This window comes from Pelobates fuscus, chromosome 2 (genome assembly GCF_036172605.1).
Source record: "Pelobates fuscus isolate aPelFus1 chromosome 2, aPelFus1.pri, whole genome shotgun sequence".
In the NCBI taxonomy this organism is placed as follows: Eukaryota; Metazoa; Chordata; class Amphibia; order Anura; family Pelobatidae; genus Pelobates; species Pelobates fuscus.
The window spans coordinates 9,054,902-9,081,266 of NC_086318.1; the positions used below are offsets into that span (position 1 = coordinate 9,054,902).

Genomic DNA, 26,365 nt, shown 5'->3' on the forward strand with positions numbered 1-26,365 from the left:
AATAATAATAATAATAATAAGACTCCTGTTATTATTATAATTATTATTAATATTATTATTATTATAGGACTCCTGGTATTATATTATTATTATTATAGGACTCCTGTTATTATTATATTATATTATTATTGTTATTATTATAGGACTCCTGTTATTATTATATTATATTATTATTATTATTATTATTATAGGACTCCTGTTATTATATTATATTATATTATTATTGTTATTATTATAGGACTCCTGTTATTATTATATTATTATTATTATTATTATTATTATGATAGGACTCCTGTTCTCCCTGCTTGCTCTCAGCTGATTGGTTGCTGCTTTCCTCCTGAGGCGGTGCCATGGTTACACAGTACGCATGCGCAGACCCTGCCAGGACCAGACTAGGACGCTCTGTTTACAAGTGCGCCTGCGCGAGCACTTCCCTGCCATTCTGCGCATGTGCACATCGTGACCACGCCCCCCGCTAGGAGGACTTTGTGTTCTCGCGGGATTTGTTCAGTTTTTAGTTCCTGTGGCCCCCGGAGGTGTCATTGTTGGGGCCCCGTCCTTTTATTACATTATGTACGTCACCTGCTGTGCCTGCACCCCCAGCAAGCCACGTCATCCGGCTCTGAGTGACGTCATGGTGCTGTGAGAGTGGCCCCTGGACTATCCAATCAGTGTGTGGCCCCTGGATTATCAGTGTGTGGCCCCTGGACTATCCAATCAGTGTGTGGCCCCTGGACTAACCAATCAGTGTGTGGCCCCTGGACTAACCAATCAGTGTGTGGCCCCTGGACTAACCAATCAGTGTGTGGCCCCTGGACTAACCAATCAGTGTGTGGCCCCTGGACTAACCAATCAGTGTGTGGCCCCTGGACTATCCAATCAGTGTGTGGCCCCTGGACTATCCAATCAGTGTGTGGCCCCTGGACTATCCAATCAGTGTGTGGCCCCTGGACTATCCAATCAGTGTGTGGCCCCTGGACTCTGTCAGGACTTAGTGACAGTGTGTGGCCCCTGGACTAACCAGTGTGTGGCCCCTGGAGTCTGAGCCACCCCCAGGACTTAGTGACAGTGTGTGGCCCCTGGATTATCAGTGTGTGGCCCCTGGACTCTCCTGTCTGGTCTAGGTGACCGTGTGTGGCCCCTGGATTAACAAGTGTGTGGCCCCTGGACTCTCCTGTCAGGTGTTGGTGACCGTGTGTGGCCCCTGGACTCTCCATTCAATGTGACTGGGGTACCCAGTGTATCCATTCAGGGTGTCAGGAGCTCTTGGCGATCTTCAACATCTGTCAGTGTGTACAGAGCCTCCCTCCACGCCGGCAGACACCATGCAGCACCCCAGAAGGGACGAGGACACCGGCAAGCTGGATAACAAGAATACACTGAAGAAGACCAAGTTTGACCTGCGCATCATCCATGCGTACCTCGCCAAGGTGAAGGAGCAGCGCGAGCTACTGAAAATCCCAGTGGATGAGCTGGACACTCATCTTGCCAATTTCATTTGTAGCCACCGCAAGCAGGATGGTTCAGAGTATGAACCAGGGACATTACGTGGCATCCTAGGCAGCCTGGACCGCCACTTTGAGAAATCCAACTACCCATTCGCCATTTATAGATCCAGAGAGACTAAGTTCCAGAAGACAGTCAAAACCATGAAAGAGAAGCAGAGCTACTTGAAGACCATCGGCAAGGGAAACCACCCAAACCAAGCCGAGCCGTTGACAGAGCGAGAGATTGAGCTTCTCTACTCCACTGGCACTATCGGCCTGCACAACCCAACAGCTCTCTTGCACATGCTTTTTTTTAATATTGGACTCCACTTCAGCCTACGGACCATGGAGCAGCACAGCCTAAAGTGGGGAGACATCACACTCAAAGCCGACCCCAGGGGCAGGAAGTACTTGGAGCACATCAAGAAGTTGACTCCAGGCAGAAATTTGGGAAAATTGCACCCATCCCAAACTATGAGGATGCAGATCTATGAAAGCCCAGAGCAGCCGGAGAGGGATGTGGTCAGAGCCTATGAGAAGTACGTTGTGGAGCGTCCAGAGAAGATGAAACACAAAGATTCCCCTTTTTACCTGACTCCACAGCCAGACTGCAGGCCGGGGTATGCACGCTGGTTTAAAAATCTCCCAATGGGAGAGACCAGGATCCGGAGTATCATGAAAAACCTAAAGGTGGCTGCAGGACTCTCGCCTGACAAGAAGATCACCAACCACAGCCCCATGAAGACCTTTAGCATTAGAGGGAACCCTGGGACACTGAGAATCAAGACTCAGAGGGACGACCTGGCTACGAACGGAGCTTGCAAGGTGTCAGAAACAGCACTCGCCTGCGGTGGCCGCAAGTTGATCAAAGCTGGTACAGTCTAATAGCTACAGACAAAAAAAAACCATGCAAAGTCTTAACTTAGAGAATGTTCATTAAAACATGTATTAAAGTGGTTATGTCACCTTCTGGATTTTTTGCATATTTTGCAAAGACCCATCGATGGTGACATGGCCACTTGGTGTGTAGTGACCCGGAGGTGCAGCGGATGGGAGTTATATTTACCGGATGTTTTCCTCCACGGGCTCTACCATCTTCTAGTTTCAGCTCATGATGCGTAATCCGCTAGGAGCCCACGTCAGTGCTGAACAAGAGTAGAACACTGATGTGTATAGAGAATCCATGAGACCGCTGGAGTCTCTACAGATATTATCAGATAATGAGCGAGATATTGCCTTATTCTCACAGCCATCACTAATGATAGTTGTGGGAAGTGTCAGAACATAACGGTTCTAACTCTGCCTTTGGTCAGCTTAAGAATTTACGGTTTTAGTAAAGTTTGACGGCTTACTGCGGCCCCGCATCTAGTGTTTTCCCACCGGGAGGTCTCAGCTTAGAGCAGGGCTGTCCAACCTGCGGCCCCCCAGATGTTGCTGAAATACAACTCCCACGATTCCCTGTCTGTCTTTTTAATTGAAAGAATCATGGGAGTTGTAGTTCAGCAACATCTGGGGGGGCCGCAGGTTGGACAGCCCTGGCTTAGAGCAAAGCAGAAGCACAAGCTGGCTGAGAGCAATAGGTTGGCTCAGCCAATGATTGCGGTTCTGCATTGTCTTGCTCTGTAGAGCAATTTGACTTCTGCTAAATGGAAAGAGGTTCGATCCCATTGTACAGCGCTACGGAATCCGATGGCGCTATATAAATAATAAAATAATAATGTGGGAGCCAGGTAAACTATCAAATCATGCTAAAACCATTCAAGATCTTACCTTGGGACAGAGCCACGATACTTCTGGCTCCAGCTACACTCTAATGGACTACCTTCTCCTCTGCATGGGGTGTGTAAAATACAGCACTTCCCTGTCCAGGGAGACATTATTCTCCCATGATCCTCTGGGATTGCTCAGGATGGCTTACAAAATGCTATAAGGTGCAATACAGGTTACCTTGCAGTAGATATTATCTAATATGGCAAATATTTATTTACAAAGAAGATAGTCATAATGGTCTGATATAATATGGTCAGTCGTGAGTCCACATAGAATCTACCAACAGTACACAGATTTCTGTGACATGTTTTAAAAGAAGATAAGATGTTATTCCAGTTCAACGCGACGTTTGCAAACATTTCATGTCACATAGTCTGGTGGTAGGGTATCCCGGGGTGTTTTACTACAACCCTCTAATATTAAAGGGACACTCAACCCCTAGAGAACGTCAGCTTTCTTTAGGGGTTACCTGGACGAGACCCTTGTCTCCGTTCATAAAAGTGCTGATTTCAAGATGAATTTGCACTTTTTTGGATTGATTTGGGAACATCCCCTGTCAATCAGCATCCGGTTACCTAACCAGGAGCAAAGAGCTTCATAGGGGGCATTATTCAGGGCTATAAGGGCGATTGCCACATGAGCAGTAGCGATAAGATTAAAGGAAAACAAATATATGTTTAAATTGAAGTATTTCCACATCCAACCTCTTCACAGTTAAGTATATTAAAGGGACACACCAGATCCCTAAATAACTATCTTTCTGAATATCTTTGTGTGAAGAGCATGTCATACATAGCTGAAAGGGACATGCTTCCATCAAATACAGCCTTTTTCACATTTGGTTTTGCGGTTGCTCTAAAACTAGGCGAAAAAAAACAAAAAACTTTTTGAGGGCTTCCAATTTTGCAAGAAGCTATGAAAGAATTCCTTCTTCACCACAGAATGGCAGTTCGATCTCTCCTTGGATCAATAAGCCATTACCCCACCAATTGAAATATCCCTGAATACAATGTCTTTGCAAGTATTTATCCAAATGCTGTTTAAACATCTGTGTAGACTCGGATAAAACAATATTTGTCTTAGACTAAATTTCCTTTCATCCAGTCTAAACGAATTACCTTGTGTCCTATGTATAGATCGGTGTGTTAATAGATTTCCAGACAAGGGTTTGTATTGGGCCCGGATAGATTTGTATAATGTCATATCCCCTCTTAGGTGACGTTTTTCCAAACTAAAAAGAGATTTAAGTTTGTTAACCTCTCTTCTAAAAACTAAAATGCCCTATTCCTTTTATTAATTTTGTAGTCTGCCTCTGCACGCTTTCTAGTGATATAATATTCTTTAGAACAGGTGCCCAAAATTGTACAGCATATTCAAGGTGTGGTCTTACCAGCAATTTCAATCTAGAGAGTCAAAATGATATTCTTATCCCGAGAATTAATGCCCTTTTTTATACATGACAAAACCTTACTGGCCTTAGCCACTGCTGATTGACATTGCACATTGTTGCCTTGTTTGTTTATAACAATTCCCAAATCTTTCTTGTGTGTTATTTATCGATTTCATTTTGCAAAAAGTGAAAATTTCAACAGAAATTGAAATTTTTTGGCAATTTTGGGCACCTTTCTAAAGAAGGATCTTATGTCACTAGAAAAAGTGCAGAGGCGGGCTACAAAATTAATAAAAGGAATGGAACATATCAGCTATGAAGAAAGGTTAACAAATTTAAACCTATTTAGTTTAGAAAAACGTCGCCTGAGAGGGGATATGATAACATTATACAAATATATTCGGGGCCAATACAAACCATTGTGTGGAAATCTATTCACAAACCGGACTTTACATAGGACACAAGGTCATGCGTTTAGACTGGAAGAAAGAAGATTTCGTCTAAGGCAAAGGAAAGGTTTTTTTTACTGTAAGAACAAGCAGGATGTGGAATTCTCTTCCTGAAGAAGTGGTTTTATCAGAGTCCATACAGATGTTCAAACAGCTACTAGATGCATACTTGCAAAAACAGAATATTCAAGGACATAATCTTTCAATGTAGGGTAATAACTGCTTGATCCAAGGATAAATATGACTGCCATTCTGGGGTCAAGAAGGAATTTTTTTCCTAGCTTGTAAACTGGGTTTTTTTTGCCTTCTTTTGGATCAACAGCAAAAAACAAATGTGAGGAAGGCTGAACTTGATGGACGCAAGTCTCTTTTCAGCTATGTAACTATGTAACCCGGTTACACTCCTTTTCTTTAAATCAGACACTTGGTCCTGTTACTTCCTGGTTGTTTAGCTCAAGAGGCAAAAATTGCCCAGAGCACCTACCTTACAGAGAATTCTCATTGAGCTGCATTTGGAAGTCTGTGATTGGACAGTTACGGAAAGTCTGGGAGGGGTTAGAATAGTAGGGCTGGCAAACCTTGCAAGTTGTTTTTACATATAACCCATTGAAATAAATGCAAGCAATATTTCATTTGGAGTATGTCTACTAAACAGTGAATTTTATTTAATTTTGTATTTGGGCAGTGGAGTGTCCCTTTAACCCCTTAAGGACACATGAGATGTGTGACATGTCATGATTCCCTTTTATTCCAGAAGTTTGGTCCTTAAGGTGTTAAAGGGGGAAACATTTTTTTATAAAATAGTTAGACAAAAACTCAAAACACAATCACCATTGTATGCTGTAGTGGTTATGGTGTCTGGAGTTCCCTAGCCCAGGGTAAGTAGGCAAAAAGGAGTTCACAACTTAACTGTGATCAGGGTCGGTGCAAGCATTTTTGGCGCCCTATTTGCGCCACCCAATTATGCAGACTGACACACACTGACCCATGCAAACTGACACACGCACTAACCCATGTAGACTTGCGCACACTGACCCATATACACACACACACACACATAGAGACACTGACCCATGCAAACACACATTAGACATGACACACACACAGGCCCATACAGACATGACATGCACACACAGGCCCATACAGACATGACATGCACACACAGGCCCATACAGACAGACATATACACACTGACATACACAAACATACTGACTGAAGCAGACTGACACACATTCTCTGACATACCTTACCTTCATTGCTGTTCGTTGCCTGCGCCTGGCTGCCCATCACGTCCTTTCTCTGCACATTTCCTGTTCTGCTCCTGCGGCCACTGCCGCTGCAATGGATGTCTGGGAGGGGGTCCTGGCTGATCTGTATGCCGCCAGACCTGTGTTCTACAGGGCGCTAATCAGCAACAATTAAGTGCTTCTGAGCGCCCAGTAACATGGCCGGTGGCATGCTCAAAATAATCTAACTTGTCAGGGCCGGCACCCCCCCTTAAGCAGCGCCCTAGGCCTAATTTGCCGATAGGAAGCGCCGGCCCTGACTGGGATGTGCTGGAGACTGGTCTCTGCTTCCATGTGACTTAAAAGCTCATGCTCCTCCGTTCGCTCCCCTGAGCGGCTTGCAGCCCAGTGTTAAGAGGTTCCAGCTCCCCTGGAGAATGCCTGGGTACCTGGCAGACCCCAGGTAAATTGTCAAACCCTTTGCAAATAGTTTTACTTACCGGCACTATCATTTCTACAGCGCTCTGTAGTGATTATAGTGCTTGGAGAGTCCCCTTTAAAGTCCCCTTGCCACATCCTTGTCAATTTGGCAGAGATCTGGTTGTGAACCTTTAATGGATTTATCATTTTTGCAGGTGTGAGCTCCTACTGCGCTGATGCCGTTTCCGATACCAAGGTCCAATACAGTGATGGGAGCAGCACAAACAGAGCATCAAACGAACACACAACGAACAGAAATCGGCTTCTGCCTTCCAGGATATCCTCAATACAGCCTGACTTTAAACTGGCCGATCACAAGGGCAAGAAGATTAAAGAAGAGTGGGACAGAGAGCCCAAACATGCACCCAAGACAAGGAACAAAGGTTTTTTCACGGGTCAGGTAAGATACCAGGGTCTGGTAGGTTTAGTGGAGAGAAAGCACAGCAGAAACATTGTTAAGCAAGCAAAGCAGGAAGGGGAATTGGATGTACTTGTCCATCTAGGGACAAATGACTTGGCTTGCAATGAGGTTTTCAGAGGTAAAGGAAGTTTTTAGTGTTTTTGCCAATGATATACGGCAGGTTGCTTCCACACGGTCATTCTCTGAAGTTCTGCCTGTGCATAACACTCAGAATGACAGGCGGATGCGTATTAGGGACTTTAACTTGTGGCTTGGTGAATGGTGTCAGGAGCAAGGATTTGGCTTCATTTCTCATGGTACAAAAAAAGATGGTTTGCATCTTTCTCAAAAGGGAACAAATGTTCTCAGTGAGCTGTTCAGAGGTTTTGTTAGGATGTATTTAAACTAGGAGGGAGGAGGGTGGAGGGTGAGGGCAAAAGGGTGATAGAACATCAATCCAATTGCCCCCCAAAACAAGCACATAAGGTGCCTGTAACAAGTGTGTTAAAAAATGATAAGCTTAGAGTCATGTCTACAAATGCTCGCAGTTTAGGGAATAAGATCCATGAACTTGTGGCAATAATGGCAACTAGTGTAGATTTAGCCGCTGTTACGGAGATATGGTATAATGAGAAAAATGACTGGGACATAGCAATACCAGGGTACTCTTTATATAGAAAAGACAGGGGAGGCCAGAAAGGGGGAGGAGTGGCCCTGTATGTGAAGTATAGCATAAAATCTAGCCTAATAAAAGTTAGTGAGGCGAACATAGAGTCCATTTGGGTTACGTTAGAATTTGGTAATCACACAGTAGTTCGTGTAGGTGTGATTTATAGGCCCCCAGGACAAATTGAAGAGTTAGATAATTTACTAGTTGAGAAAATAGCTAAAATGACAATGAAGGGGGAAGTTATCATCATGGGTGACTTTAATCTTCCTGATGTGAATTGGAAAACCAGAATAGCTGCTTGTGCCAGGAGCACACATATTCTAAACTCCGTACTGGGACTCTCTCTAAAAGAAGTCGTTGAGGAGCCAACTCATAAAGAACCATACGAGATTTAGTGTTAACAAATGGAGATTTGGTATCCGATATTACTGTAGGTGAAAGTTTAGGATCCAGTGATCATCAGTCAGTGTGGTTTAATATAAGAACAGTGACTGAGTCACACCACACAAAAACAAAAGTTTTAGACTTTAGAAAAACAGACTTTTTTAAATTAGAATATGTGTAAAGGAGTCATTATCAGACTGGAGCAATTTAACCCCTTAAGGACACATGACGTGTCTTACACGTCATGATTCCCTTTTATTCCAGAAGTTTGGTCCTTAAGGGGTTAAATGGAGTCCAAAAGAAATGGGATTATTTAAAAGTTGCACTGCTGAAGGCAACAGAAAATTGCATTAGGCTTGTCAGTATAAGCAAAAAAATTCAAGAAGCCACTGTGGTACTCCACAGATGTGGCCAAAGTAGTAAAAAAACAAAAAGTTAGCATTTAGTAATTATAAAAAAAAAACCAGAGTGAGGAAGACAGAATGATCTATAAGATTAGGCAGAAAGAGGCTAAGCAAGTTATAAGAGCTTCCAAATAAAAAAAGGGACAAACATTTTCTTAGATACATAAATGAGAAAAGGAAAGTAAAACAAGGATTAGTTATAATAAAAACAAAAGAAGGAAGGTATGTAGATGAGGATAAAGGTCTAGCTGACTGCCTAAATGAATATTTTTGTTCGGTATGTACAGATGAAAATGAAGGAGAGGGACCTCAGTTAGGAAAACTGACAAATTAGTCATTTATTACATGTGAGTTTAAAGAGGAAGAGCTTCTATTTCAACTGTCAAAAGTAAAGACAAATAAGTCAATGGGACCTGATGGAATACACCCAAATGTAATTAAAAGAGCTTAGTGGTGTACTAGCAAAACCATTAACAGATTTATTTAACCAATCATTGTTAACAGGAGTAGTCCCAGAAGATTGGAAATTAGCGAATGTTGTGCCAATTCACAAGAAAGGTAATAGGGAGGAGTCGGGCAACTATAGGCCAGTAAGCCTTACTTCAGTAGTGGGGAAAGTGATGGAAACCATGTTAAAGGATAGGTTTGTTGAACATCTAAAAACACATGGATTTCAAGATCAGAGACAACATGGGTTTACTTCAGGGGGATCATGCCAAACTAATTTTTTTTTTTTTTATATATATCTTTATTACGTTTTCTTTAGCGCATTACATTAACCCCTTAAGGACCAAACTTCTGGAATAAAAGGGAATCATGACGTGTCAGACACGTCATGTGTCCTTAAGGGGTTAACACAACATCAAAACTATAAATACTTGTCATTATTAGCTTGCACCTACAGACAGACATATACAGTATACATAAAACAGACAAACATTAACAGTTACACATCGCCTAACCCCATGTTGGGTTTTTTTGTTCTCTTGAGAACATATATCTTTCAATTTTTGAATCCATATTTTGTAATTAAGCTGTTTAGTTGGATCCAAACCTTGTGTTCTATATAATAATGCTTCCATCTTTAGTTGGAACAAGACCTGTGAGTTCAAGAAGTCCAATATAAATGGTGTTGAAACCTTAACCTTCCATTTTCTTGAAATGATTACTTTGAGTACAGTCATTTAGTGGATGTATAGACATGCCTCATTATAATGAAGGTTCACAATTTTCAAATGTAAGATTTTCAGGTGCCTTGGATATTGTTTTATTCAACAGTATCCCGAACTTAGAAAAAGCTTTGGTCCATAAATTTACCATTTCACATTCCCACCAAATGTGCATAAAAGATCCAAGATGCCTATTACATCTCCAACATATAGGGGAGTAGGTTTATACATTTTAGATAGTCTAGACGACACTAGATACCATTTATTCATTACCTTAAAGGGACACTCCAGGCACCCAGACCACTTCTGCCCATTGGAGGGGTCTGGGAACCAACTCCCACTACCCTTAACATGCAAGTGTAATTATTGCAGTTTTCATAAACTGCAATAATTACATTGCAGGGTTAAGTCCTCCTCAGACAGCCACTAGAGGGACTTCCGTGTTCTTAGAACACGAAAAGTGTGATATATGAGTACATATGTGTTATGGGAGGACCTCCAGCGTCGCCAAAATTCCCATAGGAAAGCATTGAATAATGTTGGCGGGGGAGACCTAATGCGCGTGCGCATCCATTGCCGCGAATGCGCATTAGGTCTCCTTCGCCGACGTCAGGAGAGTAGGCGAGGGACATCGGCGCTGGACTCTGGTAAGTCACTGAAGGGGTTTTGTGGGAGCAAAATTCTTATTGTGTTAAAAAGTTTTTTAATCTAATTAAACCATTCTCCAATCGGCAAATGAAATTCTTGTACTAGTTGTAAGAAAGACTTCATTTTGTCTCTCACTATTAAAGGACCACTCTAGTGCCAGGAAAACATACTCGTTTTCCTGGCACTAGAGTGCTCTGAGGGTGCCCCCACCCTCAGGGACCCACTCCCGCCGGGCTCTCGGGGGAGGAAGAGGTTAAGCTTACCTCTTTATCCAGCGCCGGGCGGGGAGCTTTCCTCCTCCTCCTCTTCTTCCTTGCGACGTCATCGGCTGAATGCGCATGCGCGGCAGGAGCCGCGCTCGCATTCAGCCGGTCGCATAGGAAAGCATTCATAATGCTTTCCTATGGACGCTTGCGTGCTCTCACTGTGATTTTCACAGTGAGAAGCACGCAAGCGCCTCTAGCGGCTGTCAGTGAGACAACCACTAGAGGACATAGGGGGAAGGCTTAACCCATTCACAAACATAGCAGTTTCTCTGAAACTGCTATGTTTATAAAAAAAAAAAAAAAGGGTAAAAGCTAGCTGGACCTGGCACCCAGACCACTTCATTAAGCTGAAGTGGTCTGGGTGCCTAGAGTGGTCCTTTAACTGTTCCACTCTTATTATGCCATTTTGTAACCACTTACTTAATGACAGGATATATACTCTGTCTTAATGTTTGACGGAAGCTTTTCTTTCTATTCCACACTTCTTTCTGACCTTTTTCCAGCAATCTAGAAGTAAATCTAAAATCACATTACAATTTTTCACCGCAGTTATTTGTGGATCAGTACTTTCAAACCACAAAAGTCTACCTAGATCCCGAATTCCACAATTCTCTTTCTCCAAGTAATACCATCCCATAAATTTCTAAATGCGCTTTGGAACATGTCCAACCATATTTTGGTTATCTTTAAAAGGTATCATTCTAAACAAATAAGCCCACTTAGGAAGTACGTAAGAATTAATCCAAATTATTCTCCCCCACCAGGAAATTTTAATTGGTTTCCATTTTTTTAATAAGCTATGTGTTACTCTAAGCAGATTTTAACAATTGGACTGTGTTAGTTCTGATACATCACTTGTTAGGATAATACCCAAGTACGGGAGATTATTTTTAGCCCACGGGAAGTTACATTTATTTTGTATTAGTTCTCTGGTGACTGTGTCTAAATTAATGTCCATCAGAATCGATTTACTGACATTCATTTTGTAATTTGAGATATCACTATATGCCTTCACCTCAAGCATGAAATGGTACAAGGAACTGACAGGGTTGGTTAGGGTCATGATCAAATCATCAGCATATAGGTTCAGCTTTAAAGGGACACTATAGTCACCAGAACAACTACAGCTTAATGTACGGCATACAGCTTAATGTACAGTATACAGCTTAATGTACGGCATACAGCTTAATGTACAGTATACAGCTTAATGTACGGCATACAGCTTAATGTACGGTATACAGCTTAATGTACGGTATACAGCTTAATGTACGGCATACCGCTTAATGTACGGCATACCGCTTAATGTACGGTATACCGCTTAATGTACGGTATACAGCTTAATGTACGGTATACAGCTTAATGTACGGTATACAGCGTAATGTACGGTATACAGCTTAATGTACGGTATACCGCTTAATGTACGGCATACAGCTTAATGTACAGTATACAGCTTAATGTACGGCATACCGCTTAATGTACGGTATACCGCTTAATGTACGGCATACAGCTTAATGTACGGTATACAGCTTAATGTACGGAATACAGCTTAATGTACGGTATACAGCTTAATGTACGGCATACAGCTTATTGTACGGTATACAGCTTAATGTACGGAATACAGCTTAATGTACGGAATACAGCTTAATGTACGGCATACAGCTTAATGTATGGTATACAGCTTAATGTACGGAATACAGCTTAATGTACGGCATACAGCTTAATGTATGGTATACAGCTTAATGTACAATATACAGCTTAATGTACGGCATACCGCTTAATGTACGGCATACAGCTTAATGTACGGCATACCGCTTAATGTACGGCATACCGCTTAATGTACGGTATACCGCTTAATGTACGGCATACAGCTTAATGTACGGTATACAGCTTAATGTACGGCATACAGCTTAATGTACGGCATACAGCTTAATGTACGGCATACAGCTTATTGTACGGTATACAGCTTAATGTACGGCATACAGCTTAATGTACGGTATACAGCTTAATGTACGGCATACCGCTTAATGTACGGTATACCGCTTAATGTACGGCATACAGCTTAATGTACGGTATACAGCTTAATGTACGGAATACAGCTTAATGTACGGTATACAGCTTATTGTAGTTGTTCTGGTGAGTTTAATCATTGCCTTCAGGCATTTTCATGTAAAACACGGCCTTTTCAGAGAAAAGACAGTGTTTAGATTGCCTCTAGGGACACCTGGCTCAGTGCTGCACAGTAGGCAGCAATGCCACTGAGCGTCTCTACGCTCTGCATGGAGACTGTAACGGATCGCCTGGCACCCCGACCGGGTACCTCCGTTAATGGATGCTCCTAGCGCTTCCTGAGGACTCCAAGCACTCTGGCAGACACCACAATCACCGTATCGGAGAAGCATATGAATCTTCTCAAGCCTCTGAATGCTGGTACAACCCACACATCCCCTCCCCTCAGATAAGCAATTAACACAATTATTACATACAGTAAAAATACAGTTTCCACACATACTCTGTAACTTTAAAACCATACATCACATTCACACAAAAATACATATCCACAATCAATCCATTCAGGGGAACAACATATTAAAAAATGGCATGAATCCGACCAGGGGTTCAAAAGTTACTAAAAGTATCTTTTGTCCCTTACTAGCCGCATGGCAAACCGGTTTAGACAGGTTTTACATAGGCCTCTATCCTGGAGACAAAGAGGAAAGTAATCCAATTATCCAGGGCTAGAAGCAGACTCCATTAACCACATGGTTACAGAAAGACATAAAACACTTTAAAATACAGAAAGTTACTTTTTATCCATAACACACAGACATTTCACATATCCCCAGATAGCTGGGATCTGAGCGCACAAAACCAGAGACGCTGAATTTTCCTCACAGAGATGCACTGATTCAATGCATCTCTATGAGGAGGTCCTGATTGGCCAAAACTGCATTTGGGCCTGCCCCCGTGCCGATTTTAGCCAATCCAATGCTTTCCCGAGTGGTTAAAAAATTTCCCTATGGGAAAGCATTGGATTGGAAAAAAAAAGTTTTTCAAAATCTGCCATTTTGATGTCACAAAGGGGGCGGGCCAGCACCGGCGGGCCAGCACCGGCAGACCCGCGCGGCGCTGGAAAATGGTGGGTTTAACACGATTGGGTCAGCGATGTGTTTACATAAAATCCAACAAAGACATATACGTTACATAAAATACATAACCAATTGATCATTCCAATCCTATTGGCTTGGAATGTCCTCCCTTCAACTAGCTAGTCAAGGGAGCCAATCTCTCAGATATTGGGTCTATGACTCAATAACTACGGTATTTGTGTCACAAAATTGAACACTTAGTGGGGAATAGGGGTACCTAAAGGATAGGTCACCTATTTTTGTATTTATCGGAGGACACAATCTCCAAAAGGTCAGAGGAGATAGAGAAAAATAAATACCCAAAGAAAAACAAAAACACAAAATACACAGATTAAAACTACAGAACTCACTCCCGTGTAATACTGTACTTCTCTCGTATTTATTATTACTGTTCTTGCAGAAATCACTTTTTACATCTTTCCATTAACCTATCACTGCCCATCCATGCTTGTCCTTTACATCCAAACCTTTTCCGTCTTTACTCTCATACCTCAACTATTACGCTCGTGTATATAAAAATGTAAAAATAAAATTGTCCAAAACCATTTATACCCGTGTATATTTATCAAGTAAGTGAAGAAACGGGTGCGTTCCCTGAGCTCTCCCAGGGGGGCCAGACCTCTCCGATCTTCACCATGCTAACCAACACCCCGACCCCCAGATCTCCATCCAAGCTTATACAACCATCGTATTTAGAAACACTGTGTGCCGAAACTTCTGCCCATCCTCCCCCAAGATCGTTTAGCCCATCCTCCCCCAAGCACCCTCTTCTCTCCACCTACCCCAACTCCCTAATAATAAACAGCATATTTATTTAAAGCAAGTAAAGATAAAGTGCCAAAGCTTTTGTTCTCTCCCACCTTCTCCCCATAAAAACGGCCAAATCATTCAGAATTTCATCATCGCTGATATCCAGCAGGTAATTAACCACATAATGTAACCAAAGAAATCCTTTCTAGTGGAACAATATTAATCTTATATGTGTTCATGCTGCTAAGGTGTAAATCAGATAAGCATGCCAATCTAATCTTATTGCTTTTTTTGATTGGGTAACTAAAATTATAGATCAGGGTGGTGCAGTAGACATTGCTTACCTAGATTTCAGTAAGGCTTTTGACACTGTTGCACATAGAAGGCTTATCAATAAACTGCAATCTTTGAGTTTGGATTCCAATATTGTTGAATGGGTAAGGCAGTGGCTGAGTGACAGGCAACAGAGGGTTGTAGTCAATGGAGTATATTCGAAGCTTGGGCTTGTCACCAGTGGGGTACCTCAGGGATCTGTACTTGGACCCATTCTCTTTAATATTTTTATTAGTGATATTGCAGAAGGTCTTGATGGTAAGGTATGTCTTTTTGCGGATGATACTAAGATATGTAACAGGGTTGATGTTCCCGGAGGGATAAGCCAAATGGAAAATGATTTAGGTAAACTAGAAAAATGGTCAGAGTTGTGGCAACTGACATTTAATGTGGATAAGTGCAAGATAATGCATCTTGGACGTAAAAACCCAAGGGCAGAGTACAGAATATTTGATAGAGTCCTAACCTCAACATCTGAGGAAAGGGATTTAGGGGTGATTATTTCTGATGACTTAAAGGTAGGCAGACAATGTAATAGAGCAGCTGGAAATGCTAGCAGAATGCTTGGTTGTATAGGGAGAGGTATTAGCAGTAGAAAGAGGGAAGTGCTCATGCCATTGTACAGAACACTGGTGAGACCTCACTTGGAGTATTGTACGCAGTACTGGAGACCCTATCTTCAGAAGGATATTGATACCTTAGAGAGAGTTCAGAGAAGGGCTACTAAACTGGTTCATGGATTGCAGGATAAAACTTACCAGGAAAGGTTAAAGGATCTTAACATGTATAGCTTGGAGGAAAGACGAGACAGGGGGGATATGATAGAAACATTTAAATACATAAAGGGAATCAACACAGTAAAGGAGGAGACTATATTTAAAAGAAGAAAAACTACCACAACAAGAGGACATAGTCTTAAATTAGAGGGACAAAGGTTTAAAAATAATATCAGGAAGTATTACTTTACTGAGAGGGTAGTGGATGCATGGAATAGCCTTCCAGCTGAAGTGGTAGAGGTTAACACAGTAAAGGAGTTTAAGCATGCATGGGATAGGCATAAGGCTATCCTAACTATAAGATAATGCCAGGGACTAATGAAAGTATTTAGAAAAGTGGGCAGACTAGATGGGCTGAACGGTTCTTATCTGCCGTCACATTCTATGTTTCTATGAAACAATGGTGTAGAACTCAGGTGCCATCCAAAAACAAGGAGTATAATAGAGAGATATACCAAGCACATTGTTCACCATTTATTGCAGACACAAATGCAACATCTCGGCTCTCAATGGGACCTTTTCAAGAAACGTTGCATTTGTGTCTACAGTAAATTGCTTTAAACGGTTATCGGTTTGTCTGGTCCTTTTTGGGAGTTTGAATACAGCAGGACAATTTACTGCAGGAGTTTGTGTGTTTACTGATTGGCTGAGAGCGTCACCAATCCTGACCCAGGGAACGCCATGCCTTGCACCGCCATTTTAGATTAATAAAAAGAGATTCCAGCAGAGAGCAGCACTTGGTAGACCCCGGGTAAGTGGTCACACCATTACTAAACAGTTTTACTCCTTACATTCAGGGGATGATGGGGCATTGCTGGCATTATAACCACTGTAGCAGTTATGGTGGTTGGAGTGTTCCTTTAAATCCTTTATATCGTATGGAGCTGATAATGGTGCATACAGCAGCGGTTCGATGACAGAGTAGTGCTTTTGCGTTTAAGAGATTGCAGTGTAATTCTAGATTTATCCACATTTTGAATGCAGATTCGGCTGTATAATAGCAGGAAGGTGCTGATATGTGATCTTTTCCCATCTCTGTATCAGGTATCCGTCACCTTCCACGACGTAGCAGCGTGCTTCTCCGCAGAGGAATGGGGTTTGCTGGAGGAATGGCAGAAAGAGCTCTACAAGAACGTGATGCGGGACATCCACGAAGCCCTCCAGGCCATGGGTAAGGGATTTAATCCGTTATTACGGCTGCATTGTAACAAGGCTGAGTGATACAAATGCAGAAAGATAAGTCCTGCGCTCACTCCTCCATTTGTTTAAAAATACATAGGGATTAAGGAAAGAGCGCAGGTAACTTGCTTTTCTTTGGTTTTTACTATATATTGGGACTGATGTGTATTGTAGTCATTTGCAGCCGCCCAGTGATGGGAGTGAGCGCAGGACTTATCTTTCTGCATAAGGATACCCCCTACCACATCTATAACGTGAAGAATTGCCTCTGCACTTGATCCATAGGCGGCGATTATTCCGCCCAGGCGCATACACTGGAGCTGTATTGAAGCTCCAGGAAAGTGTGAGTGCACATCTTTTATTTCATTTATCACCACTACAGTTTTAAATACTACACTATTATTCCTTCTCTGGTTCTCTTCACATATACCTGGTCAAGGATTACTGAAGCGCTGCACCTACCCCCCTGTTTTTATCCAACAGTTCTAGTGAGATTGGCAGAAAATATACTGAGCTGGATGTTCTTTATGGACGTGCACCAATGTACACACGGCTAATGCAGACATGGTCATATCTCCGTGTGATGCTCTGCTCAGTGCAGACATGCCTTCTAGCTGAGAATCATGGGAAATGTAGTTAAGAGACATCTGGAATGTCAAAAATTGCCTTACAAAGTGCCACCATGTCATTCCAGAATTATAAAACGAATGGAGTGTAGCAGGAAAGCAGTACTACACGTGATGCATGCTGGGTAACATGTTGATTTATATGAAAAGCATGTGAGTTCAGTTTCAGCTGGTGTCCTGTCCGCAGGTTACGCGATTATGAATTCGGATGTGCTTTTGAAGATTAAAGAGGATGATGAGGCTGGAAAGAGTCCTGAAAAGGTCAAGTCAGAGATGGATAGTGGTGAGAATACCTTTTTACATACAAAGTAAAGCCTGCCAACGGGCACATCCTGCAATGTCTGTGGCTCAGTCCTTAGCCGAGTGCATTGCTTTCGGACATTGACCCACATATCCAATTATGATGAGCTATAGCTTGTATCCAAATCATTACATGTATAATTCACATTCAACATTCTGTGTACTGTCCAGGCAGGCTCTCAAATCTCATTGCAGATGTGATAGATACCATTATTTTCTTTGTACTCATAAACTCTCCCTCTGAATAAAGTATAGCATCCAATTCAATCATTTATATCTCTCTGCAGTTCTGTGCCCATTCAGAGCCAGGCTACTAGTCCTGGTAATCCCTACCCATATGTGCCCGCCTCCCACTGCCGTGTGTTAACACTGGTATCATGGTAACTATGGCAGCTGATACATGGGTGAAGTAACGACCCCATACTAAGCCACCAGCATTCACAGTTAGAACAATAAACCTTTATAAAATGTGGTCAAGTTCTCTCTCACAATGTAAGGAACCATTAGAATGGGAAAATATCTTTGGTTTCTATGAAAGGGACCGGTCTTTATTGACGGTTGGCCAATAATGCCTCACTTTTTTTTTTTAAATTTATTCTCTGTGCAGCTCGTGCCACCAACATCAGTCCCGACATCTTGCTGCGGATCAAACAGGATGATATTCCAGATTGGAGGGACCTGGAGGTACCAGAGAAGGAGGAGCTGGATACCTCAAATTCCAGTGAGTGAGGATGGGGGAGACATTTAGTGCTTGGAATCCTTCAAATGTGTCCAGCTAAACCACTGCTGTGGTTGGGGGTGAAGCGGTCAGAGCAGTTCTATCTTGATCGTCGGGGGCATTTCTCCTCATGTTAGCCTAGTGGGGCAGTTACACCTTGGTGGGGCACTTAAGTTTTCTGGCCTTTTCGGGGTAGTCATATCTGTTAATCCTACAGTGTAGTTTTATCTTTTAGTTTTGAAAATTGTTTTAATTTATTTCTTAATACAGAACTTGTTGATAAGGTAAGAACTGTAGCATTGAATACTGTGGTCGTTTCCATGGACTATATTGCACAGAACTCAGGAACGATACAATAAGAAGTAAGTTAGCAATCTGAGAGAATAGCTATGCAGAGTCTAGGACGCCATCTAGAAGATCTGTTCTCAGTCTGAGCTGGAAGACCAAGTATTGTACATGTGTGCCAGCCATACAGATGACCGCTCAGACACTCTTTTCCTTGGAGTAGGATGCAGGGGGTGGTATTAGGCTATGGCCAGTCTCACAGATAAATTAATTTTGGCATTCTTAAAGCCCGCAATGGGATTTGAAGTAATGAGAGAAACAATGTCTAAGTGCTTGAAATAATTGATCTTCAAGTTTTACCCACTGAGATAGTCATCATAGACTGAGCTCACAAAGTTCAGTCAGTTACCAATGTGTCTATATTACCCTTCCTATATAGATGATCCCTCCACTAGATAGTCATTAATAACCACCACCAGGCCTAACTTTGTGACCAGAGGACGGGGGGTCTAATGTAATGAATTAGAGCCAAAGTTAGCTATCACAGAAATCTAACCAAAGATGGGGGTCTAGTGTAATGGATTGAAGCCAAAGTTAGCTATCACAGAAATCTAACCAAAGATGGAGGTCTAGTGTCATGGATTGAAGCCAAAGTTAGCCATCACAGAAATCTAACCAAAGATGGGGTCTAGTGTCATGGATTGAAGCCAAAGTCCGCTATCACAGGAATCTGACCAGAGGACGGGGGGTCTAATGTAATGGATTGGAGCCAAAGTTAGCTTTCACAGAAATCTAACCAAAGATGGGGGTCTAGTTTCATGGATTGAAGCCAAAGTCCGCTATCACAGGAATCTGTCCAAAGGAGCAGGGGGGGGGGCTTGTGTCATGAATTGCAGCCAAAGTTAGCTATCACAGGAATCTGACCAGAGGACGGGGGGTCTAATGTAATGAATTAGAGCCAAAGTTAGCTATCACAGAAATCTAACCAAAGATGGGGGTCTAGTGTAATGGATTGAAGCCAAAGTTAGCTATCACAGAAATCTAACCAAAGATGGAGGTCTAGTGTCATGGATTGAAGCCAAAGATAGCTATCACAGAAATCTAACCAAAGATGGAGGTCTAGTGTCATGGATTGAAGCCAAAGTTAGCTATCACAGAAATCTAACCAAAGATGGGGGTCTAGTGTAATGGATTGGAGCCAAAGTTAGCCATCACAGAAATCTAACCAAAGAGGGGGGTCTAGTGTCATGGATTGAAGCCAAAGTTAGCTATCACAGGAATCTGACCAGAGGACGGCGGGGTCTAGTGTAATGGATTAGAGCAGCCAATTCTTACTCATCGACTCACTTTTATTTCCCCCCTAGACTGAGCTCACAAAGTTCAGTCAGTTACCAATGTGTCTATATTACCCTTCCTATATAGATGATCCCTCCACTAGATAGTCATTAATAACCACCACCAGGCCTAACACCCAAATTCCATGAAATTTTCCAGGTATCCCAGTGTTTGATCCTGACCTCTCCCTGTGGATCTTCAGAGAGGAACCTGATCTCAGTACTCCTGATGTTACAGAAGACCAAGTGCTGCCCAGAGACACAGGTCCATACACAAACTATTATTATTCAATGACCAACATATTACACAGCGCTGTACATTTGGTGATTTTACTCCATGTTTTCCATGTACAAACAATGTAAAATGTCAATTAGTTATCAATGTACGTATAGATGGGACAAGAGCAATGAATGTGAAAGATGCCAGTTCCCTAGGTGGCAGCCACCGCGGGATCTAAACACAGCTGCTCAGTCTAGTGAAATGTGTTCATTCCACAGAAAGTGTGTTTGAGGAGGGAGAACTCCAGTACAGAAAGTAGTCGGCAGAAATGATAGTTTTATTTTACCTTTCTAAAAAATAAGAAAAGAACAAAGAAAAAAAAATGAAAATACAGGCAGTAGCTTTTTATAATAATAGGGTTTATTGTCTATTAGCTATCACAGGAATCTGACCAGAGGACAGGGGGGCTTGTGTCATGAATTGCAGCCAAAGTTAGCTATCACAGGAATCTGACCAGAGGACAGGGGGGTCTAATGTAATGGATTAGAGCCAAAGTTAGCTTTCACAGAAATCTAACCAAAGATGGGGGTCTAGTGTAATGGATTGGAGCCAAAGTTATCTATCACAGGAATCTGACCAGAGGACGGGGGGGTCTAATGTAATGGATTAGAGCCAAAGTTAGCTTTCACAGAAATCTAACCAAAGATGGGGGTCTAGTGTAATGGATTGGAGCCAAAGTTATCTATCACAGGAATCTGACCAGAGGACGGGGGGGTCTAGTTTAATGGATTGGAGCCAAAGTTAGCTATCACAGGAATCTGACCAGAGGACGGCGGGGTCTAGTGTAATGGATTGGAGCCAAAGTTAGCTTTCACAGAAATCTAACCAAAGATGGGGGTCTAGTTTCATGGATTGAAGCCAAAGTCCGCTATCACAGGAATCTGTCCAAAGGAGCAGGGGGGGGGGCTTGTGTCATGAATTGCAGCCAAAGTTAGCTATCACAGGAATCTGACCAGAGGACGGGGGGTCTAATGTAATGAATTAGAGCCAAAGTTAGCTATCACAGAAATCTAACCAAAGATGGGGGTCTAGTGTAATGGATTGAAGCCAAAGTTAGCTATCACAGAAATCTAACCAAAGATGGAGGTCTAGTGTCATGGATTGAAGCCAAAGTTAGCCATCACAGAAATCTAACCAAAGATGGGGTCTAGTGTCATGGATTGAAGCCAAAGTCCGCTATCACAGGAATCTGACCAGAGGACGGGGGGTCTAATGTAATGGATTGGAGCCAAAGTTAGCTTTCACAGAAATCTAACCAAAGATGGGGGTCTAGTTTCATGGATTGAAGCCAAAGTCCGCTATCACAGGAATCTGTCCAAAGGAGCAGGGGGGGGGGCTTGTGTCATGAATTGCAGCCAAAGTTAGCTATCACAGGAATCTGACCAGAGGATGGGGGGTCTAATGTAATGAATTAGAGCCAAAGTTAGCTATCACAGAAATCTAACCAAAGATGGGGGTCTAGTGTAATGGATTGAAGCCAAAGTTAGCTATCACAGAAATCTAACCAAAGATGGAGGTCTAGTGTCATGGATTGAAGCCAAAGATAGCTATCACAGAAATCTAACCAAAGATGGAGGTCTAGTGTCATGGATTGAAGCCAAAGTTAGCTATCACAGAAATCTAACCAAAGATGGGGGTCTAGTGTAATGGATTGGAGCCAAAGTTAGCCATCACAGAAATCTAACCAAAGAGGGGGGTCTAGTGTCATGGATTGAAGCCAAAGTTAGCTATCACAGGAATCTGACCAGAGGACGGCGGGGTCTAGTGTAATGGATTAGAGCAGCCAATTCTTACTCATCGACTCACTTTTATTTCCCCCCTATAGAGGCTGGAACCCAAGAATTGCAATCCATTCCCTCCCCATTTAAGGAACCGATGTCTGACACATCCACCATGTACAACCCACCTTACTCAGAAGGTCCCCGTCCTGGTAAAAGGAAGAGACGTCCTCCTCAGAGGAGAAGCTGCGAGCACAGACGAGACCTCGATGATGAAGATCAGATGGAATGTCAGGAAGATTATAAGCACCGTCTTCAATGCCGCAACCAAACCTTAGAGAGTCAGACTGAATGGACTGCTCCTGAGAAGTTGTACCAGTGCGATCTTTGCGACCAGAGTTTCAGTGATCGGTCCATCCAGTTCAGGAATTGTCAAAATGGGCATCTCCTCTCCTGTCCTCAGTGTGAAGGCACACTCAGCCTTCACCCACTTTTCAACCGGCCATCATGTACTGAGATCGAGACCAGCTTTGCTCATACTGTCCGATTTAATGACCACTCAGGGGACTCTGTTCTTTCCCAACCAATGCAGGGGCCAGTGGGGTGATATCTGTCATGTTCCTCTATTGTATACACACTGGATCTTATTTATTGATTTTTTTTTTCTCTCCCATTCCTCCCAATTTACCAAGGAGATAGGGAATTTTCTGGTTCACCTGGTACTGAGAAGGCATCTGCTATCCCTCAGTCTGGGTACAAGGAGAAATTCCTAAGCTTCTGATCCTCAGACTTCCAACACATGCAGGGTTGTTCACAGACTGAACCCCGATGGGCCTGTAGACACAGAAGAACTCACCAGTTCAGTAATTTTGCAAAGACAGATGTTCGAGATTTCTTACTAAGCTACGGCTTTGGTGGAGACCGAGTACTTTATCCGTTACTCACTTTGTGCCCATGGTATTCTCCTCCTGGCCTTAATTATGAGTTCTACGCAACCCAAGAAATGGAGAGAAAATAGTTTCTTCGCCCAACATGTTTCACTATCTGGGTGCAGGCCTGGGTTTAGAGCTTTTTACCAGGATAATTAGGCTTATTTATATGGAGATGTTGGTCTGTTTGCTGCAAGAGCCTTATTTATTTTATTTTTCAGAGGTGGGGGATGATTAACAGGGTCTGGCAGGACAAACGTCACGTGTTTGCAGTGTGAGCTGCAGGGCTTAACTCGTGCCTTATTCTAAAATCACTGTCTTCACAGAATCCTCCCTGTCCCTGACAGGATAATTCACATTAACTCTGCATTTACCAGGCTGATCAATAGATCCCACCTTCCTTACTAGTTTGTAATGTGATTGTCTGCACAGGACAGCTGATGTTTTTACCATTAATTCCTGGAGTGTCTTGCCTGTCCCATTGCACTTCAAGTGATAAATTCACAGTTTTTTAATGTGCATGCTAGAATTAGCGTATCTATGCAGGGCTTACACCCTGCGGGCACTAATCTATTTTGTACGGTTTATAATTGAAATGCTTTCTTGTGCCCGGTATGATTTTAACAGTATTGTAACCTTTGAAGTGCTGACAGTTAACCTGTTAGGACTAACGCAGTGAAGATTTTCAGTGTTAGGGATGTGTGTACAGTTATTGTGATAAGGCTAGACTCGCTGGGCGACTTGGGTCCAACATGCAGACATTAAACGGACACAGGCAGCCTGTACTGGCAACACACACAGGGCTATTCGCCAAAGTGAGAATTCAAAGAGATTAACCCTTTCAGTGTGGTCACCGAGGGCCCATAGAAGTAGACCAGCTGAGCCAGCTGTGGAGAACCTGCTTTGTATCACCAGTTGGCATCGCAGTATAGAGAGAAGAAGCTGCAGGAGTTCCAATCATGGCACTGGTCGGCAGTTCTGTCTAATCCCGGATGTGTCAGAAAAGACAATGTAGATTCAGTTATTCACTTAGCGAGTTGTGGAGAGCTGACAGGGGAATAGTAGTTTTATTTAACATTTTCCATTTCCCTGTTAATTCTCCACATTGAATAGCCTTTGGTGTATGTAAGCCGGTATATGTGTAAATGTTTGCTGTTGAACGTGTGCCTGTGATAAACTTTTAGTATTGAAGCTGTAGCCTGTAATAAACAAACATTCAGGAACACTGTAATACTAAAAATATATTAATGATATCAAACTGAACACATGTATTTTTAATGATAGAGTCTTCCTCACGATAGGGGGCAGCGCCTGCGGCTCTGAGTGTGGTCTCTAGAGGGGGCAGCGCCTGCGGCCATGAGCGTGGTCTCTAGAGGGGGCAGCGCCTGCGGCTCTGAGCGTGGTCTCTAGAGGGGGCAGCGCCTGCGGCTCTGAGCGTGGTCTCTAGAGGGGGCAGCGCCTGCGGCCATGAGCGTGGTCTCTAGAGGGGGCAGCGCCTGCGGCTCTGAGCGTGGTCTCTAGAGGGGGCAGCGCCTGCGGCTCTGAGCGTGGTCTCTAGAGGGGGCAGCGCCTGCGGCCATGAGCGTGGTCTCTAGAGGGGGCAGCGCCTGCGGCCATGAGCGTGGTCTCTAGAGGGAGCAGCGCCTGCGGCCATGAGCGTGGTCTCTAGAGGGGGCAGCGCCTGCGGCCATGAGCGTGGTCTCTAGAGGGGCAGCGCCTGCGGCCATGAGCGTGGTCTCTAGAGGGGGCAGCGCCTGCGGCCATGAGCGTGGTCTCTAGAGGGGGCAGCGCCTGCGGCCATGAGCGTGGTCTCTAGAGGGGGCAGCGCCTGCGGCCATGAGCGTGGTCTCTAGAGGGGGCAGCGCCTGCGGCCATGAGCGTGGTCTCTAGAGGGGGCAGCGCCTGCGGCCATGAGCGTGGTCTCTAGAGGGGGCAGCGCCTGTGACTCTCGGCGTGGTCTCTAGAGGGGGCAGCGCCTGCATCTTAGTGTCTGTGTGCTGTGAGTGTGGTCTCTATAGGGAGCTCTGTCAGTTGTCCTCCAAGGAGGTTTCACAAGGCGTCTCCTTTGTCTTTCCCTGATTGCAGTGAGCACTATGTGTAGGGGTTCGGCTCATGTGACTGTAGAATGTTCTGAACAGGTTTCTTTTTATAAAATACCTTTTATTGTGTCAAGTATTAATTACTGTATTTTTCTGTATTGCAGTGTTTGTAGGTTCTTGGCGTTCAGCCCTCGCATGCGGAGAGAGTGAGTGTGTGCGTGTTTCATCTCCTTCAGACTTTAGACTCTGCCAAAACCATCTCATACCTTTTCATTTAACACACCATGTACCATATACACATCAGCCTGCTGTAGTGGTCATGGTGCCATTATTACCCTTTCACCCTACAAGGTAATTTGTAAAAAACTTTTTAGCATTGGTAAGACAGCCTGGGTGCCCACGGCCATCGCCCTGCTTCTTCAGAATACTATTAGCTTGACTCAGCTAAGCTGGGCTGTGCACGTCAGCTCATCACTCTCAGCCAAGGATTGCAGTCCTGGATCACCAAGGCTTAGCTCGAGGAAGAAGTCCGGCTTCTCTTGCAGAAGAAGGCCAGATGTAAAGTAAATGACACAAGTAAGTTGTCAAACTGGTCAAAATGGTTTGACAAATTAGATTACGAGAGTGTCAGGGGACTCCTGGCACCATAATCACTGCAGCAGGCTGGTGCATGGAGTGTTACATTAAGTATGAACAATATAACTGCTGCACTCACGTTCTACCTTGTCTGGCCGTATTAACCATTAAAAGACGTGCTCTGTAAATTCAGATACCACAGACAGTAACGACAACACGATAGGTATGCTGGGAAAAAAAAAGTAAGCTTTGATTGCCTTATTCAGGAGAGCAGTCTGTCCCATCACAGTTAAATGCTTCTACTCAAATAAGGCATGGTCAGTCGTGCTCGTGCTAGTATAATATTGCCCCAGTACTTCAATGCCTTTATTGCCATGTGGGTTTATCAGCAGCACAGTGACTAACAGAGGATAGGAGATTTCATTCCCCCAGGGAAGGGCTGTATTAATAACTGGAGGACTCAGGCAAGCAATTTCGGAAGTACAAGGTAGTTCCCGGACCCTAGCAGGCATTCATTGTTCCAGCAGAGGCAGTGGCGGGTTTCTTGTTACCTCACCGAACATGTCTGCAGCAGCTGCTTTGTGTTTTGATATTTCTGTCTGTGTGTGTATTTTATATAACGGGGCAAAACGA

General features: G+C 43.4%; 1 protein-coding gene across 1 annotated transcript; it reads left to right on the forward strand.

The window, feature by feature from the left end:
• The first annotated feature begins 1,154 nt into the window (after window positions 1-1,154).
• On the forward strand, window positions 1,155-24,105 carry LOC134586414 (uncharacterized). The gene is made up of 7 exons (XM_063441917.1): window positions 1,155-2,361; window positions 6,958-7,202; window positions 16,793-16,919; window positions 17,741-17,836; window positions 18,461-18,574; window positions 20,351-20,455; window positions 22,296-24,105. Exons 1-7 carry the CDS (start codon window positions 1,326-1,328, stop codon window positions 22,793-22,795), a joined length of 2,223 nt encoding a protein of 740 aa, XP_063297987.1. The 5' UTR covers window positions 1,155-1,325; the 3' UTR covers window positions 22,796-24,105.
• The last annotated feature ends 2,260 nt before the right edge of the window (window positions 24,106-26,365 follow it).